The following is a 19,227-nucleotide window of genomic DNA, read 5'->3' on the forward strand; positions in this document are numbered from 1 at the left end:
ATGGTGTTAGTCAACTAAGGTTACTTGGTGTTAGTCAATCATGGAAATTTGTGGAAATTGATGCCATTAATTGTGAGTTTTGGTGCCTTAAAACAATTACTGTGTGTATGTATGCAGGAAAACTATTTTGGAGAGGACGACATGTACACAGACTTTGAGGAATCTCTGTCCAGCCCCGTGCTGAGCACCTGCTCTTCTTCATCCTGTTGGACTGGGGTTGGTCTGGAGGACAAAGGCTCTAAAGACGCACCTCACCCTCTGACCCTGCGGCCCTGGGACATCACTGTATTCATCAATCTGCACAAAGTCCACGGGCGCCTTCCAACGGTTGGTACTGAGGACATAAGTGATTCTATTTAGACAGCCATATACAGTACATTAAGAGCATTTGACATCAACAATGGTAATTATAACGATAGATATAGCTGCAAAAAGCTACATCAAGCACACTAAATGTCAGAATTAGTAAATAAAGACATTTGTAAATGATTTTAGAAAAAAAACGTCATCAGAAAATTATAGAAATGATAACATGGTTAAGTTGTTTGTTATTTATAATCAATAAGTGGTGCTGTCACCAGTGTCAGTGTGGAGTAATATTGATGTACACACACTGTAGTTTAGTAATCGTTTGCCAACAATTGTAGAAATAGTTTCCTATCATGGAAACAAAGTAATTGCGTTGCATCAACTTTATTCACAAATCCTCTCCTCTGGCCTCATGAGATTGTAAAGCATTTGTATGCACACTTCAGAACCTCACCAGAAGAAATGGGTCATCTAAGCTCTCTTTGCCTACTGAATGTGAATTAGGACATACTATTTTTTACAAATTGGTTTCGTCTAATATATAGTATGGAAGTGTGCTGTTTCAAATGTAGTCACTGTCTTTCTAATTAAATCGGCTGACTTTATTTGTTGAAAGAGTCACTCTGAAATACGCAAATATTTTGCTCCATTTTTATTTATTGCCAGCAAAGCTAAAAACAGACAATATGGTGTCTAAAATGTAACGCACTATTGTGAATGTCATGTCTGACATTTACCATACGACTGTCTGATGTTAGTTTTCATGGTCCCATACCCCCTCTCTCACTCCAACTTCACTTCCTGTCCTCGAAATGTCCTATCATAATAAAGATTTAAAACGCCCCCCAAAAAAATTAAAAATTGAACTGATTCAGTTTTAACTTTGCGTTTAACTTATCTACAATATCACTAGTATAATTTGCAATTATGCAAACATGCTTATATTTTGGAAAACAGCACTTGCTTAATTCTGACCACAGTTTTCATGTCGCGCGAGTCTCATTAAAAATAATGAGCTCAGACTGAGAAACTAGACATAGTGTTGGTTTCATACTGATTACTTTAACAAACCATGTTTGTTTTCAACATGCACTCACTCTTCTATAAAAATCTATAATTTTGACTCATACACGGATTTTGACTATTGCCAAAAATATGCCTGTGCAACAACGCTGGTTTTGTGGTTGAGGGTCACAAACGTGTATAATACACACTTCATGACCACATTACACTCCGTTTGTGTCTACATTTAAAATAATGAACTTTTGTGAGGAAAAGACACTATGTGAACAACAAGAGTTTGTCGATAGTGTTTTTTTTTTCATACAGTACAGCTGATAGTTGAATGCCATACACCTTAGCACGGGAGCGCAAGCATTTTTGTCCAATGTCTGATTCACTTGCAACAGGGCAGTGTGAAAGCTGCCCACAAAAATGTTAACAATGTGTTTGGTCCTGACCAAAAACAAGTGAACTAACAGACTTTCCTGATGTGAATACACACATGATACGGTCTCAGGAAACATTTTTGTTTTACTGTATGGCCCCTGGTCTGCAGATCTGCACAAGAAGTTTGGTCAGAGGAGAAATGGTCGTGCCCAACTGAGCCTGGTTTCTCTCAAGGTTTTTTTCCTTCACTTTTGTCAATAAGTGAAGTTTCCTCGCCACTGGCTTGCTTGGTTGGGACTTGTGGAGCTGCGCATCAATGGATCTGCTCTTCGGCGTTTGGACTTTCAGCAGTGAAAATTAAACCACACTGAACTGATCTAAACTGAACTTTAACTCTGAAAACTGGACTGACACAGTTTCAATTTACTAGAACTTCCATGTTAAGCTGCTTTGACACAATCTACATTGTAAAAGCTCTATAGAAATAAACTTGAATTAAAATGAATTATGTGAGTGACATTTTTGAAAATGTCATCATACTGCATTGTTAAAACTGCAGTTACAATCTTAGCAGAGTAATATCTCATAATATCCCTATATTTCCTTTGGGATCCATAAATCCTGTCTTCTATCTCCCTCTGCAGCACTGTAGCAGCGACGGTCCAGAAGGTCCTACGGGCTTCATGGAGCGTCTGTGTTTCGAGATGAAGAAAGGTTACAAGGAGACCATGCTTCAGCTTGTCCTCTCACCTGTACACGTGTTTGTCAGCGATAACTATCAGGTGGAAGTGACCTCATTCATATTTATTCATATCAGGTTCTGCTGTTTTTGCTCATTTTTACCATCTGTACTGGATGTGTGTGTGTGTGTGTGTGTGTGTGTGTTTTTAGCGGCCTCCGATTGATGCTGTGTTGCGTGACGGGCATCTGAGCCTCACGGGTTTGCAGATGAGAGCTCATGCCATGTTCTCTGCGGAGGGTTTGCCGGCGGGCAGCGACACACTGGAGTATGCGTGGCTCATTGACGTTCAGGCTGGAGCTCTTACTGGAAGAGTCAGTGTGCCACAGGTGACTCATTCATTTGTTCGCTTGAAATGCGTGACGTCTGGAAAGAATTATTTATGGGAAAATTTGTGGCGTGATTAAGTCGCATGACGATTCAAGCCAAATCCGTTGTTAATTTCGAATGAATGAAAAATGTTTCTTTGTATTTATCATACAAGGTTAGGAGGCTTGTGGGTTGGAGAGAAGATAAAAGTAAGAATGTGAAGGTTGAATTTTTGATAGAGCCCTTGTGTGAAATTTATAGTGCTGCCCACTGAGCTTCTCTTTATACCGTGAATTGTATTGGAAGGTACTGTAAACACCAATTGAAATGGTTGTTTGTATACGCAGGGGAACATGTCAGAGTTTGTCACAGGTAATCAGAAAAGTGCCATACACAAATTGTTTGTGAAATCTGTTAAAACTCCCAGAGCTGTTTAACTGTCAAATTATGCATTCTTTGTTAGTAGGCTTTGATTTGTGTTGGCAAGGCTGGGTGATTGTAAATCTTTTAAAACAAAAATGAAAAATTGGAAAGAAGCATTTTTCTGACATGGAACACAGCACAAAAATAATAATGAATCAAAATTCATGATGTTTTTTTTTTCTTTTTTACAAATATGTTTATTGATTTTTTTTTTTTTCTTTTCCCCCATAAATTAGGCACACAATAACAATGTAGCCTACAAAACAGCACACATCTACACCCTTCTTAGACATGTATATTCATACACACATATACACATTCAAATGACAAAAATAAATGAATAAAAGAAGTTAATAAAAATAATAATAAATAAATACTAAATAATGAATTGAAACATAGGAAAATAATGTCAAAATAACAAAAACAATAATAAAATTATATATATATATATATATATATATATATATATATATATATATATATATATATATATATATATATATATATATATATATATATATATATATATATATATATATACGTACGTACATACATACATACAATTTGCATATAAGGTAATACCCCTTTTAGCTTGAAAAAAAACAAAATCCAAAATTGTTGTCTTTCCAATTGTATGTTGTTTTTATTTCTAATGATCGACTTACCCAATAGAATGATCATCAAAAACTTTAAACGTATGTGTGAGTTTGTACATGTGAGTTTGTGCATTTGAGTATGTACAGTATGTATGTGTGAATGTATGTATGTATGTATAGTTAGGCCCATGAATATTTTGACATCGACACAAAACGTTTTTGGCTCTTTAATCAAAGACTTTCGATTTGAATAGAAACAAACATGATGTGCTTTAACTTCAGCTTTAATTTGTGCCTCCCACTTGTTAAGGGTCCAACAGTAATTGGACAATTGGCTTCTAAGCTGTTCCATGGCCAGGTGTGTGTTATTACCTCATTATCCTAATTACAAGGGGCAGATCAAAGATCCAGAGATTATTTTAAGAGTTCTATTTGCATTTGGAATCTGTTACGGTCAACTCTCAAGATGAGATCCAACGAGCTGTCACTATCAGTCAAGCAAGCCATCATTAGGCTGAAAAAACAAAACAAACCCATCAAAGAGATAGCAAAAACATTATGTGTGGCCAAAACAACTGTTTAGAACATTCTTAAAAAGAAAGAACGCACCAGTGTGCTCAGCAACACCAAAAGATCCGGAAGACCAAGGAAAACAACTGTGGTGTACGACCAAAGAATTCTTTCCTTGGTGAAGAAAACACCCTTCACAACAGTTGGTCAGGTCAAGAACACTTTCCAGGAGGTAGGTGTGTGTTTGTCGGAGTCAACACCAGAGTAAATACAGAGGGTTCACCACAAGATGTAAATCATTGGTGAGCCTCAAAAACAGAAAGGCCAGATTAGAGGTCTAAAAAGCCTTCACAGTGCTGGAACAACATCCTTTGGACAGATGAGATCAAGATCAACTTGTACCAGAGTGATGGGAAGAGAATGGAGAAGGAAAGAAACTGCTCATGATCCTAAGCAGTGAAGCATAGTGTTGGTAGTGACATGGCGTAGGCATGTATGGCTGTCTATGGAACTGGTTCTCTTGTATTTATAGATGATGTGACTGCTGACAAAAGTAGCAGGATGAATTCTGAAGTGTTTCAGGCAATATTTTCTGCTCATATTGAGCCAAATACTTCAGAACTGATTGCACGGTGCTTCATAGTGCAGATGGAGAATGACCCAAAGCATACTGCAAAAGCAACCAAATAGTTTTTTAAGGGAAAGAAGTGTAATGTTATGCAATGGCCAAGTCAATCACCTGATCTGAATCTGATTGCCCTTGCTTTTCACTTGCTAAAGACGAAACTGAAGGAAAAATGCCCTAAGAACAAGCAGAAACTGAAGAAAGTTGCTGTAGAGGCCTTGCAGAGCACCACCAGGGATGAAACCCAGCATCTAGTGATGTCTATCCATTCAAGACTTCAGGCTGTAAATGACTGCAAAGGATTTTCAACCCATTATTAAAAAGTGAAAGTTTGATTTATGATTATTATTCTGTCCAATTACTTTTGAACCCTTAACAAGTAGGAGGCACATATGCAATCTGTTGTAATTTCTACCCTGTTAATCTGATTTGGATGTAAATACCTTCAAATTAAATCTGTCAGTCTGCAGTTAAAGCACACCTTGTTCGTTTAATTTCAAATCCATTGTGTTGGTCTATAGAGCCAATAATGTTAGAATTGAGTCGATGTCCAAATATTTATGGACCTAACTGTATGTGTGTATGTATGTATGTGACACAATAGTTCTCTAACAATTTTGTAATTTTATCAATAATAATTGTAACAAAAATAATTGCCTAATTCATTTTTATTAGCATATTAGAGTGATTCTGAAGCATCATGTAACTAAACACATAAAAATGCATTATATTTTAGAATAAATTGATACAGAAACCACTGTTTCAGTAGATGTATTTATTCTGAATTTATTTTAGTATATATGTTTTTATTATTGTAATATAGTAAGAAGCCATAAAACCATATATGTATCCTGAATATATTTCAGTATAAATATGAAAAATATTTTAGAATTTTTCATTGTAACGTTGTTAGCAGGGATGCTCCGATCGATCAGTCGGAGATCAGTATCGGCCGCTAATCACATTTAATAACTCGATCGGTACTTGCTGATCTGGCCGATCTCATAAACCGTTCGCAAGTGTCGCTGCTTGAGTATCACAATTGCTAAAATACATACAAATGCAGTGTGAACCCCATTTATACAGTTTATTGGCGCAACCGCTGCAAGTGATGGTCCCTTTGTTGCAACTATTGTATATCCAGTGTTTTGAGATGCTGTGACACGAGCGGAGAGATCGCCCCTATCTATTGTCCAATCTTATGACCTCTCCCTGATACTCCGCCAGTCTCCTGCATATTCATAGTGGCTCCGCGACGCATGCAAATTAGATCAAATACCTTAGAAATCATGGCGATGAGAGTGAATGAGCAAGAGAACAAATTGTGATAGGCACAATAATGTTCTAAGCTTTACAGTTGTTAGATTAAATTAATAATAGATAAGTAAAGATATCTCTGGTGCAGATCCCCCTCTCTGCTGTGGGGCTCTCTGAAGCTTCTATCATTGTGCTGCTATCAATAGTTGGAGATGAGCAAAATATGGAAATGGCCTTACATGTGTTTAAACCTTTTTACAAATAAGAACGGAAAGTGTTTTTGACAATATTGCAAGTTTACTAAAACCTGGGTGGAAATATTAGGGAAATAAAAAAATTCCACATTGTTTTATAATACTGCCTTATTCCAAAATGAATTAAATTCATTTATTTCCTCAAAATTCTACACACAATACCCCATAGTGACAATTGTTTTTTTTGTTGCAAAAGAAAAAAAGAAAAAAACCTGAAAAGTCACACGTACATAAGTATTTACAGCCTTTGCCGTGAAGCTTTAAATTGATCTCAGGTACATTCTGTTTCCACTGATCATTCTTGAGATTCTTAATTGGAGTTCACCTGTGGTAATTTCAGTTGATTGGACATGATTTCAAAAAGGCATACACCTGTCTATATAAGGTCCCAGGGTTGACAGTGCATGTCAAAGCACAATCCAAGCATGACGACAAAGGAATTGTCTGTAGACCTTTGAGACAGGATTGTCTCCAGGTACAAGGCTGGTAAAGTTTACAGAAAAATTGGCCGGCCATCTAAGCTGAGTGATCGGAGGAGAAAGGCCTTAGTCAGGGAGGTGATCAATAACCCGATGGTCACTCTGTCTGAGCTCCAGCGTTCTTCTGTAGAGAGAGGAGAACCTTACAGAAGGACAACCATCTGTGCAGCAATCCACCAATAAGGCCTGGTATGGTAGAGTGGCCAGTCGAAAGCCACTCTCCGCCTGAAATTTGAGGACTCTCAGACCATAAGAAATAAAATTTTATGGTCCGATGAGACTAAAATTGAACTCTTTGGAGTGAATGCCAGGCATTACGTTTGGAGAAAACCAGGCACAGCTAATCACCAGGCTAATACCATCCCTACAGTGAAGCATGGTGGTGGCAGCATCATGGTGTGGGGATGTTTTTGAGCAGCAGGAACTGGAAGACTAGTCAGGGTAGAGTGAAAGATGAATGCAGCAATGTACAGAGACATCCTGAATGAAAACCTGCTTCAGAATGCTCTTGACCTCAGACTGGAGCGATGATCGATCTTCTAGCAGGACAACGACCCAAAGCACATCCCCAAAATATCAATGGAGTGGCTTCTCAACAACTCAGTGGATGTCTTTGAGTGGCCCAGCCAGAGCCCAGACCTGAATCACATTGAACATCTCTGGAGAGATCTGAAAATGATTAATATATAAATAAATTAAAAAAAATCTTTTTTCACATTGTCATTATGAGGTATTGTGTGTAGAATTTTGAGGAAATAAATGAATTGAATCTATTTTGGAATAAGGCTTTAATATAAAAAAATGTGGAAAAAATGATTTCTGGATGCACTGTAAGTGTAGAAATTTCCACTTAAGTTGGCCTATTATACATAGACTGAGATTGTGCTTTATCCAATGGCAAAGTTATATAAAGATTGAAGCATCAGAATCAGTACTCAATATCGGCTGTAAAAATCCTGATCGGAGCATCCCTAGTTCTATTAAATACACGCATTTTGTTATCATTATCAAATTATTTTATTAAAATAAAATTAATATAATAAGAATTAATAGAACGCATTTTTCTATAAATAAAATCTAAACAAATTAGGAAACTTTGCATGTTTTCATTCTTTAAAAAGCTACTGACTGATAGAGAGATTAGTTAAGAATGAACGCTTGTTGAACTCCTCTGTCAGCATCAGCCACTGCTTGTTTGTTTGTGTTGGAGCAGATCTGATCTGGCTGTGTTTGTGTTTCAGTGTGCATCTCTTCTGGAGTGGGGCGAGAGCTTTGTGTTTCATGTAATGTCCCGAGAGTTTCAGCTCGAGCAGCCAAAACCATCTGTCACCTGCCAACATGGAGTTGATCGTAGAATCTGTGATGCCAAGGTACAGAAGTGCACATATGCACATGCACACACACAAGCCTGCTGTCATATTTGCATCAATTTCAAAGTGACTCCATAACTGAGATATGTGTGCATATGTGTGTGTGTGTGTGAGTAGCATGCAGGTCTGCCAGGTCACTGTCGCACATCAGAAGATCTGAAGTACACCATGACACGACTGACGGTTGATGGAGCACAGATTTTCATTGTTGAACACGGCTGTGCTGCCAATATTAAGGTTAGTAACTGAAGACAAAAATATTGATTATATGCATACTGCCAGTCAAAAAACCCATGTTTTTGAAAGACTTCTCTAAGGCTCACCTTGCCTGGATTAATTTAATTAAAAATACAATGAAATAATGTATTATTGTAAATTATTATTGCAGTTTTAAAGTACTGTTTTCTGTCTTAATATACACTGCTCAAAAATAAAGGGAACTCTCAAACAACACAGTGACTATGTTTACATGGACATCAGTAATCTAATTATTTGCCTTAATCTGATTAAGACAGTAATTTGATTAAGGTGTTTATATGAGTTACTTTTTAAAAGTTCCTCCCATGATCCCGTTTTACATGTTATAGCAAATAATTTGATTAACGTCATTGAAATTCATGTTTCCTCTGGAGTTTCATGTAATTTCGGAAATTTCATTTTTTATTTTTTATTTTTTGACTTCATCTGCAGTTTCACTTTCATTTAGGAACATTTCATTCATGCCCCCGCGTAGTGAAGGGAAGTTCAAAAAATTTTTCTGACTCAGACCTTTGAGTCTCGTTCATCTCGATGAACGAATCTTTTTTTGAATCATTTTGTTCAATTTGCCAAAATAACTTTAATTGTTACGAGATGCTTCCAAACACATCTACAACTAGCCCAAACGTTGATCACACTACTACATACAAGTCATAACTAGAACACTACTGTCCAATGCAATGCTACGAAGAATGAGAAAATAATCCTTCGTTGTTTACCTGGTGTTTTATCTATGATTATCTGTGCTCATCTCTGCTGGCATGTTGTTCGTTCACCTGACACTGACAGACCCATATAAGCTTAACTAATTAAAATAAATAAATGAATAAAATAAAAATGGCTTTCAATGTATAACCTTATATAATTTCAGATTTTTTTTTCATTTACTTTATTTAATGGTTTAATTTTTTTTCTCTTCTTTCTCTCTTCTTTAAATGTATTATGCAGATTGTAACAACAATCTCCATTTTTTCTAATGCTCTAAGTTTCTGCAATCTATTGTTAACTGTTTTTGAAACCAATAAAAAATAAATAAATAAACTAAATAAATGTAAAAAATAAAATAAAAAGCTGAACTATTGCTAGCAGTTTGCACCCTTTTGAGTATTCGGGTTTTTGAGTCGTTCAGTCATCATGTGACAGTTTGTAAAAAGATGACTCAAAACCGAGGACTCGAGAAATGAACGAATCAAATCTTTTTTTGGCTCTAAATGCATATGACTGGCTTCAGTCTCTCATGTGAAGAACCAACGACTCAAACCTGACAGAGGACTCCAAAAATGAAGTAATCTACAAATGTGTGCATATGCGAATGAACGAATCACTCTCTGAGAGGACTCATCGTTCTTGAGTCACATAAAAGATTTGTTCAGAATGATAGTAAAATGACTTGGTAGGTGCACAGCCGTGTGTGTATGGAATATCCTGTCGCAAAATGGGGTGAAAAGTCCAACGTGATGGTAATAGTTTATTTAAGGTGTTTATATATCTGTCTGTACTGCACTTTTATAATGCGACTAAAATCAGCATACTCCCTATGTTTTAATTCGATTTCTATTTAGTTCAATTATGACCTTAATCGGATTAAATTAATCAAAAATCTCTGTTTACATGGTAGACTCTTAATCAGAGTATTGTCTTAATCTCATTAAAATCGGATTATTGGTGTCCATGTAAATGTACTCAGTGTAACTCCAAGTCAATCACGCTTCTGTGAAATCAAATTACCCACTTAGGAAACAACACTGACAATCAATTTCACATGCTGAATAGTCAACAGGTGGAAATTATTGGCAATTAGCAAGACACTCCCAATAAAGGAGTGGTTCAGCAGGTGGTGACCACAGACCACTTCTCAGTTCCTATGCTTTCTGCCTGATGTTTTGGTCGGCTTTGAATGCTGGCGGTGGTTTCACTCTAGTGGTAGCATGAGACAGAGTCGAAAACCCACACAAGTGCAGCTCATCCAGGATTGCACATCAGTGCGAGCTGTGTCAGGTTTGCTGTCTGTGTGAGCGTAGTGCCCAGAGCATGGAGGCGCTACCCGGAGAAAGGCCAGTACATCAAGGAGGCCATAGGAGGGTAACAGGCCAGCAGTAGGATCGCTACCTCCGCCTTTGTGCAAGGAGGAACAGGAGGAGCACTGCCAGAGCCCTGAAAAATGACCTCCAGCAGGCATGTGCATGTGTCTGCTCTAACGGTCAGAAGCAGACTCCATGAGGGTGGTATGAGGGCCCTATGTCCATAGGTATGGTTGTGCTTGCAGCCCAACACCGTGCAAGACGTTTGGCATTTGCCAGAGAACACCAAGACTGGCAAATTTGCCTGTGGCGCCCTCTTCACAGATGAAAGCAGGTTCATGTGACAGACTTGGCAGAGTCTGGAGATGGCATGGAAAACGTTCTGCAGCCTGCAACATCCTCCAGCATGGGTGGCAATTTTTGCACAGCCCTCCATGTGCTCCCCTGGGGTAGTCTGACTACCATTAGGTAGCGAGATAAGATGCTTAGACCCCTTGTGAGACCATATGTCGGTATAGTTGGTCCTGGGTTCCTCCTAATGCAAGACAATGCTAGACCTCATGTGACTGGAGTGTGTCAGCAGTTCCTGGACTGGCCCGCACGTTGCCCAGACCTGAATCCAATTGAACACACCTGGGACATTATGGCTCGCTCCATCCACCAACGCCACGTTTCACCACAGACTGTCCAGGAGTTGATGGATGTTTTAGTCCAGTTCTAGGAGGAGATCCCCCAAGAGACCATGAGCCACCTCATCAGGAGCATGCTCAGGCATTGCAGGGATGTCATACAGGCCCGTGGAGACCACACACACTACTGAGCCTCATTTTGACTTGTTTTTAAGGACATTATATCAACGTTAAATCAGCCTGTAGTGTGTTTTTCCACTTTAATTTTAAGTGTGACTCCAAATCCAGACCTCCATGGGTTAATAAATTAGATTTCCATTGATGATTTTTGTTGTTAGCACATTAAACTATGTAAAGAACAAAGTATTTAATAAGAATATTTCATTCATTCTTGCATATGTTATTTTAGCTTTCCCTTTATTTTTTGAGCAGTGTATTTACTAATATTTTCTTGGTGAATAGCTGAACTAAAATAATTAATAGATATTTATATTTTTTTATTTAGAATAATTTTGTATCTAAGTACATATTTTGTATTTAATTAATACTTGCTTTATATCAAGTAACAAAATGTTGGCTTTATGATTTTAGTTTGAGTTATTTAATAGGATGACCTTTCTGACCAGTGGTGTGTGTGTGTGTGTTTGTCCATCAGACTGGAGCGCTGCGGGTGGCCACATGTAATCTGCACACAGCTGCTGTTGGCGAAGGCATCAGTGCCGTTCTGCAGGATGTAGTGATTGCTCAGTTCATTGAACAACAGGACGTGGCGAGGCTTGGCCTGCCTCCACCACTCCTCCGGCGCTCTCATTGGCTGGAAGCTGGTTCGGTGACCTTTAACCTCATCACGGCTGATGTGGCATTGGCTGCTGACCATCCAGCCAAATATGAGGTCCAGAGGCAATTCCTGGAGCTTCATGACATGAAAACAAAGAGGTTCAAGTTTATCCTGTCTTTATTTTATTTTATTTTTGTGTCTTTTAAGGTTAAAAATATAGTCTACGCAAAACAGTTGAAATTTTATTTACTCCACCGCAGGCAATCCAAGATGTATTTTTTTCTTCTGTAGAATATTAAAGAAGATTTTTTGCTGAAACGCTGATCCTTGATGATTTATACAATTTATAAAACAGCAAGTCTGTTGCTACAGACACTCAGAAATCATATACAGGCAACACAAAAGTCATTTCTGTCATCCTAAAGATACATTGAAGTCTTATTAAGTGAAATAATCGGTCTGTGCAACAGTTATTTGTCCTTAACAAAAGTGTGGGTGATATGGCTCAAATCAGGGGTGTGCAAACTCTGTCCTGGAGGGCCAGTGTCCTGCAGAGTTTTGCTCCAACACTAATCAAACACACCTGAACATTTTAAGCAGTGTCTTCAAGATCATTAGAAGGCTAGGTGTGGTTGATTAGGGTTGGAGGTCAACTTTGCAGGACACCGGCCTTCCAGGACCACGTTTGCCCACCCCTGACCCAAATTCTATTTGATGGTAACAATATACTTATTACTATTATTTAAATAGGTAGTTATTCCAGAAAAACAACAACGTCCGAAGAACGGACCCCTGATCTTACAACAAGCGATCCAGTAATCTTGCAATTCATCTTGCTCAGTCTCATGCACACTGCATTTGAGATAGCCACGCTCGCTTATTTACATCGTAGAATATATAGAATTAAAAAAAAATATTGCAGTTGATCGTTTATTCAGCTGTGACCTTACTGTATATATTGTCAGCCCACCCAGTCCTACCATAACACTAATACATAACAAACAGTTATGTGTTTATGTCAGTATGTCTTTAAGTGTCTCTGACTCTGTTACCTAGATCAAGGTTTGAGCTTTAAACCCTTTAAATGTATTTATGTCTCTTTTAGACTTTGGTTCCTTTGGCCTGAGGAGAAATACAAGCGCAGTCGGAACCGCTGTGGCTGTCTTGGTGGCTGTCGTTTTTTTGGGGGCACCATCGGTGGCCTGGACTTCTTCCGATTGGAGGAAATCACACCCTCGTCAAGCTCTGCCTTCTCCGGGATAAGCGCAGAGTGTGATATGTCCTACGGCCAGTCATTATTACATCCAGGAGAATGGATTGTGACCAAGGAAACTCCTAAATTCCCAGATGGTATGTTTACTTTTTATGGACTAAATCATGATGCTTAATGCTTGTTGTTTGCATTGTAGTAACTGATGGATATATATGCAGCTAAAGGGATTGCTGTGCGGAGAGACACGTGTTCTCCTGCACCAGTGGTTGACTTGGAGAGACGTGTCCAGCAGCACCTCAGTCTACATGTTCCTCAGCGCTCGCACAGCTCTGCCTCTTCCTCCGAGGAAAACTCTTCATCCAGTGCTGCGCTGCCTCTGTTGGCTGGAGAACGAGAGAGTCCCTCACCCTCTACTGAGTGAGTCAGACAGATGTGTTTTACACCTTCTATCTACCTAGGTATTTAGTAGCGGTGAAACGGTACACTGGAATCACGGTTTGGTACAACAGGAATATTAATAAATCCCCAGTGCTCGGTTTTTCTGTTTATTAACTGGCAGAAGTGTTTTGTCGCAATCAGTTACATAAGTGAAGAGCCTCTTGTGATGCAAAAGTACAAAATAAACAACAATAATTATGAAAAATAAAACTTTATAGTACCTAAACTATAGTAAACTTTTAAAGATTAAACTCAGCCCTCTCCTAAAACCACAGAAAAAAATTAATCGTGTATTAAATTTAAAATTCATTGAGCTTCTAAACTGAAATCTCTTTTAATGAAAATGTAGCAATGTGTCCATCAGAGCAGGTTCAGCTGAGAACAATTGTTATGTGTGTGTGTGTGTGTAGAGAAGTCACTTATTCACAGACTAACTTCCGTGCTTACAAGATGAGACAATAAATTATATTTCCATTGTTTGAAGGATGTGCATGACCGTTACACACTCAACGATTTCAACTTTCACCCACAGCAGCGCTCATTTGTCACACATCCTGTCAGTATAAGATGAGTGGACCAATTAGAAAAACTCTGAGGCAAGACTAGTGTTGCGCGCTTCTGTTTACAGGGTAGCTAGTTGGGTCAGTGTATCTTTTGGTCATTGGATTTTCATTTTAGAAACAGATATTGAAAAACGAGCCCTTTTTTGATTTTCGTTTTAAAATTAAAAAACGAAAATTGAAATACAATGCGTTTTTTGATTTTCGTTTTTTGAATTTTAAAACGAAAATAAAAAAAAACAGCTCGTTTTTCTTTTTCATGGTGAAAAATGGAAAAGCAAAATTCAAAAATGATTTAATTTTCAGGATTTTTTTGGAATAACAAAAATTAAATCACCAGAAAACAAAAATGAATACAGACTTGTTTTTTTTTATTCCAAAACCAGATAGGCCAACTTATTCAAGGTGACGCAATGCTGCCACACACAGGCTAGCCTACTATAGGCTATATTTTTTCCCAATTAATAATGTTATAAAAGCTATTTTCTTGTGAAAACAGGATTTTGTTAATACATATTTTCCTCATTGAAGCCAGTTACATGGAACAACATAATTGACGATATATGCATTATTTGCATTGCTGAACAGTTTTCTGAAAATAAAGTTTATTCTTTAAATCACTTACACTTCAGGAGTGACAGTAACATTGGACATTCGTCATTGCTCATCTCTCTGTGTTATAGTTAATATATATATAGCAGTAGGCTTTTTTATTATTTTAATTTATTAAAAATCTGCCACTATCTTTGCATATGGCTATATGAAATTATAGATAGACTCACTGTAGCGGGGTGATGATGCATACACAACTCATCTGCAAGCTTAGTCCGTTTTTAAAAGACACGGGATGCTTATCAGGGTGTTTGTGCAGCAGCAGCATGACCTTTTTCAGATAAAATCAATTGTTAATTTTTATTTTAAAATACTATGACTTATTAAAATGTGCGTAACGAACACTGACCTTAATGCCTCCCTCACTTGAAATGATTTGTGGTAAAACTTCGGGAAGATTAAAGCTTTCTTTTCAGTAAAGCAACCTAATGCTAGATGTAATGTCAAAATAAAGGTTCTTTCATTTAAAACATGCTAACAAAAAATAAATATATAGCCTATAACCGGCCCTTATATGAAAAATATTTTGTCTTAATGAGGAAAATAACAAAATATAACAAAATATCTTAACAAAATACTGTTATCACAAGAAAATATCTTTTATAACATTATTAAGTGGAAAAATAGTAGCCTATTGTAGGCTAGCAGGTCAGCATTGCGTCACCGTGAATGAGTTGGCCTAGTAATTTGTTTTTGTTTTCTGGTGATTTTTATTTTTTGTTATTTGAAATAAAAAATGAAAATCAAATAATTTTTGAATTTTGCTTTTCCATTTTTCACCATGACAAAATAAAAACGAGCCGTTTTTTTTATTTTCGTATTAAAATTCAAAAACCAAAATCAAAAAAAACGCATTGGATTTCAACTTGAGTTTTTTAATTTTAAAACTACATTTAAAAACTGTCTTGTTTTACGTTTTTCAATATCTGTTTCTCAAATGAAAATCCAATGACCAAAAGATACACTGACCTAGTTGGCATAACAACAGCAACATGACGGAACCACTCGTGTTGTGTTTTCAGACACAATGACACATACTTTATCAATGGCTTCATAGTTGTTGCACTGCTGTTTTTTTTTTTGTCTAATAACAGTCACTGCACAACTGTATTTGTTGTAGGAGCATGTGAACCGAACCATGAGTCTGATTCGAGACAAATACATGTAAGGGATCAGATAAGCAGTTTACCCCTAGTGTATTAAAAAGTAAATATGACCATTTGCGGTTGAATTACTTTGAGACTCTTCCCCTTAATTTTGTCACGCTCTACATCACTCACATCACAGCTTATGAGCAAGCCTGAGAAGATGTGGATGGAAATTGTGATTTTGACTGTGATCTTTGTGTTTGGGGACAATTGTGGTGAAGTGCTTCATCACAGTAGTAGCTTTAGCATGGTAGAACTGCAAGAGTTATGAAAGCATGCAAATAGTACAACGCTAATAAATTGAGAAAACATCTTCATTAAATTGACAACACACACAAACCAATTCATTCAAATGAAATATAATTCTGCCGCAGATAGCAGAGACCACAATGGAAATGTGTCAAGTGATCTCCCTGCTTTTAGTCATCAGTTGTTTAATATTATTTGTACAAATCGTCTTATTAGGGGTAAAATACAATATTTTTTTGGTTATGTTCTGTGCAGTTTGCAGTGTGTTTCTGGATTTGCATGCAATGTGAGAATTTGCTGATGAAGATATTTTCTCAAGTTGTTAGGGTTTTCTGTTGGCATGTATTTCCTTAGCGTGCCAGGTTTGCGATTTGTCAGCTGTTGTAAAATAGGCCAAGTGTAGGTCGTCTTTTGTGGCATTCGGCCACTACTGAATTCAATCACATTTCCTAACCTGACTGTGTCTGGGAGGGGTCAAAAGTTGACAAGCTCAAATAGTTTTAGACATGATTTATACCTGCATTTGGCATCATCCAGTTGTGGTCTGATTGATGAGTACATATCTTAACACCTGCTGTAAATGTGGCCATATACAACAGTTACAATTTTATCCAGTTTTAAATCTCAACTGGAGTCAATGTCTTCCAGTTGGAACTTTTTTTAATATTTAACATTTTTTATTAAACTTTTATTTATTTATTCATTTATTCATTTATTCATTCATCTAATACAATGAGGTAGACACCTTTTTACTTCTATTATATGAACAGTCAAGGATGTAAATACACAGCTAAATGAAAATTTTGACTTGGAAATATCTTACGCTCACCAAATCTGCATTTATTTGATCAAGCACGCAGTAAAACCGAGATATTGTGTGATATTGTACATTACAACTTTATTTTATTCTTTAATGTTTTAGAAAGAAGTTTCTTAAGATGTATTTATTTGACCAAAATTAATGTTTTCTGTTTAGATGTATTGTTATATAAAATCTAATTTATTTTTGTAAAGGTAATGCTATCCTGGATGTTTTTTTTTGTAATCAATAGAGTTCAAAAGAAACAATTTGATAACATTATAAATGTCTGCACTGTCACTTTTGATCAATGTAATGTACCCTTGCTGAATAATAGTAAATGAAAGTGTTTTTTCCAGAAATCTAATTACTCTGTGATTTCCAGACTGATTGAGTTTTGTAGACTGACTCACAAAAAGCCTTTTTTTTTAGCAATATCTGCAAGATTAAAACTCCAAAATAAATCCTGTTCTGAATAAAAACAGCTTCTTGAGTTGCCAACATTTTTGCTTTTTAATTTTTCAAAAATATTTGCTGTTTTTGTGTTTTCAGATTAATGAATGTAACAACTGATGGTCCAAACCCCGAAGGCCCACCCTTGCGCTCTCCTCTCCGCTCTCCATTAAAGCGACAGTCCTCTGTCCAATCAGCTCGCCTCGGCAGCACCAAGAGCCTATCAGCAGCTGTGTTCGTAGAGAAAGCCTTGCCTCCTGCTGGTGTGCAGTTTAGCAGCGAGGTTTCCCGAAGCGATGAGAACGTTCTAGACTCGCCAAGGCAGAGGAGAAGCTATGGCTCATTTCCTTTCACGCCGTCAGCTGATTCTAGCACTTTCCATCAGTATCGCTCCGTTGACTCCTCGATGTCCGTGGCTGACAGCGAAGCCTACTTCAGTGCTACTGAGGAGTTTGAGCCCATAAGTAGCGATGAAGGTCCTGGGACGTATCCGGGGAGGAAGCGCAGACGGAGACAGCAGGGTCAGCCTCACACTGAACACAGCCGCACTTCTATATACCACAGTGTGGAAGGGCCACTGTCAATCAATGAGATCCGCCCACCTCTGCTGCCTAGCCACACTTCCCAAGCCTCATTTGTCTCTGCGCTTGGATTGGAGGAGGAGGGATCTATTGAAACCGAGAAGGCGGATCCTGGAATTCTGACAACACAGCCGCATTTGATGGCTTGTTACCAAAACTATCTAGCACATTATCATGTGTCAAACTGGGCTGTTAAGCAGCCGACCAATAAGAGAACATCCAAGTCATCTCTGCACCGCCCACTTGATTTGGACACCCCTACAAGTGAGGAGAGCTCCACCTCCTTTGATCAATTGTCCATCCCCACTTTTAAGGTATATTAATATTTATTAATGGTTTTATATAGATTTCTATATTCCTTACGCAGTTGTGAATCCAAAATAAGTGAATTGAATGATGAAAAGAAATTTAGATTGTTTTGATCACTTGTTGATCTTCCCTGACGTGTATATTTATATTGAGCATAATATTATATACAGTGCTCAGCATAATTGAGTACACTGTATTTTAAAAATTAATATTTTTATCCATTTTTAGTGAATATAGGCGATGTATTGTGGTGCATTTGAACAAACCGATTTATTAAACAGATATATTTATTAAAGTAATAGTTTAGTCACCAAACATATTTAGAAGTTGAAAGATAATACAATTTAATTCAAGGAAAATATTGCAAAAAAAAATTACAAGCTACAAATTTAAACTAAATTTTCTATTTTTTAGCTTCTCTTGATTTTTCCTCTTTTTAAATTTGTATTTAATATTTTTCTATGGCATATAAATATAGCTGTACTAGTTTTTGGACCGTTATCGCAAGGTATTTTGTTAGATAAGCTCCAGATTTGGCTTCAGTCCTGACTAAACTAATGTATATGTACAAATATAACATTGTATAGGTTTCCTATTAAAAATATAAGTTTAAAAGATAGATTTGTGAGGGGTGTACTTGTGTATGCTGAGCACTGTATAATTTTCAAGAAAAACTAAGCACTAATCAAATAATCAATTAATTATCAAATTAACCAAGTTTATATAAATGTATATGTATGACTTCGTATAAGCATAAGTTCTTAACTTTCTTAGAATATATTATTTTATTTATTTCATTTACTTTATAATTTACTTTATTATTTCATTTGAAAATATTTTTATTTATTTTGGGAAGTTTGCTTAGTGGTAAGGAAAACTAAACAATTAAAATTAAAAAAATTCTAAAAAACAAAAAAGT

The 19,227-nt window shown here is 36.9% G+C and overlaps 1 protein-coding gene across 1 annotated transcript in view; it reads left to right on the forward strand.

Moving 5' to 3' along the window:
• Nucleotides 1–19,227, forward strand: part of kiaa1109 (KIAA1109 ortholog) — a 213,017-nt gene that overhangs the window by 85,542 nt on the left and 108,248 nt on the right. Inside the window, 9 exon segments of the mRNA XM_056470418.1 lie at nucleotides 118–327; nucleotides 2,343–2,480; nucleotides 2,590–2,766; nucleotides 8,132–8,260; nucleotides 8,378–8,497; nucleotides 11,824–12,104; nucleotides 13,052–13,296; nucleotides 13,378–13,576; nucleotides 17,518–18,313. Coding sequence (XP_056326393.1) covers nucleotides 118–327; nucleotides 2,343–2,480; nucleotides 2,590–2,766; nucleotides 8,132–8,260; nucleotides 8,378–8,497; nucleotides 11,824–12,104; nucleotides 13,052–13,296; nucleotides 13,378–13,576; nucleotides 17,518–18,313 — 2,295 coding nt within the window.

This window comes from Danio aesculapii, chromosome 13 (assembly GCF_903798145.1).
Source record: "Danio aesculapii chromosome 13, fDanAes4.1, whole genome shotgun sequence".
Lineage (NCBI taxonomy): Eukaryota > Metazoa > Chordata > Actinopteri > Cypriniformes > Danionidae > Danio > Danio aesculapii.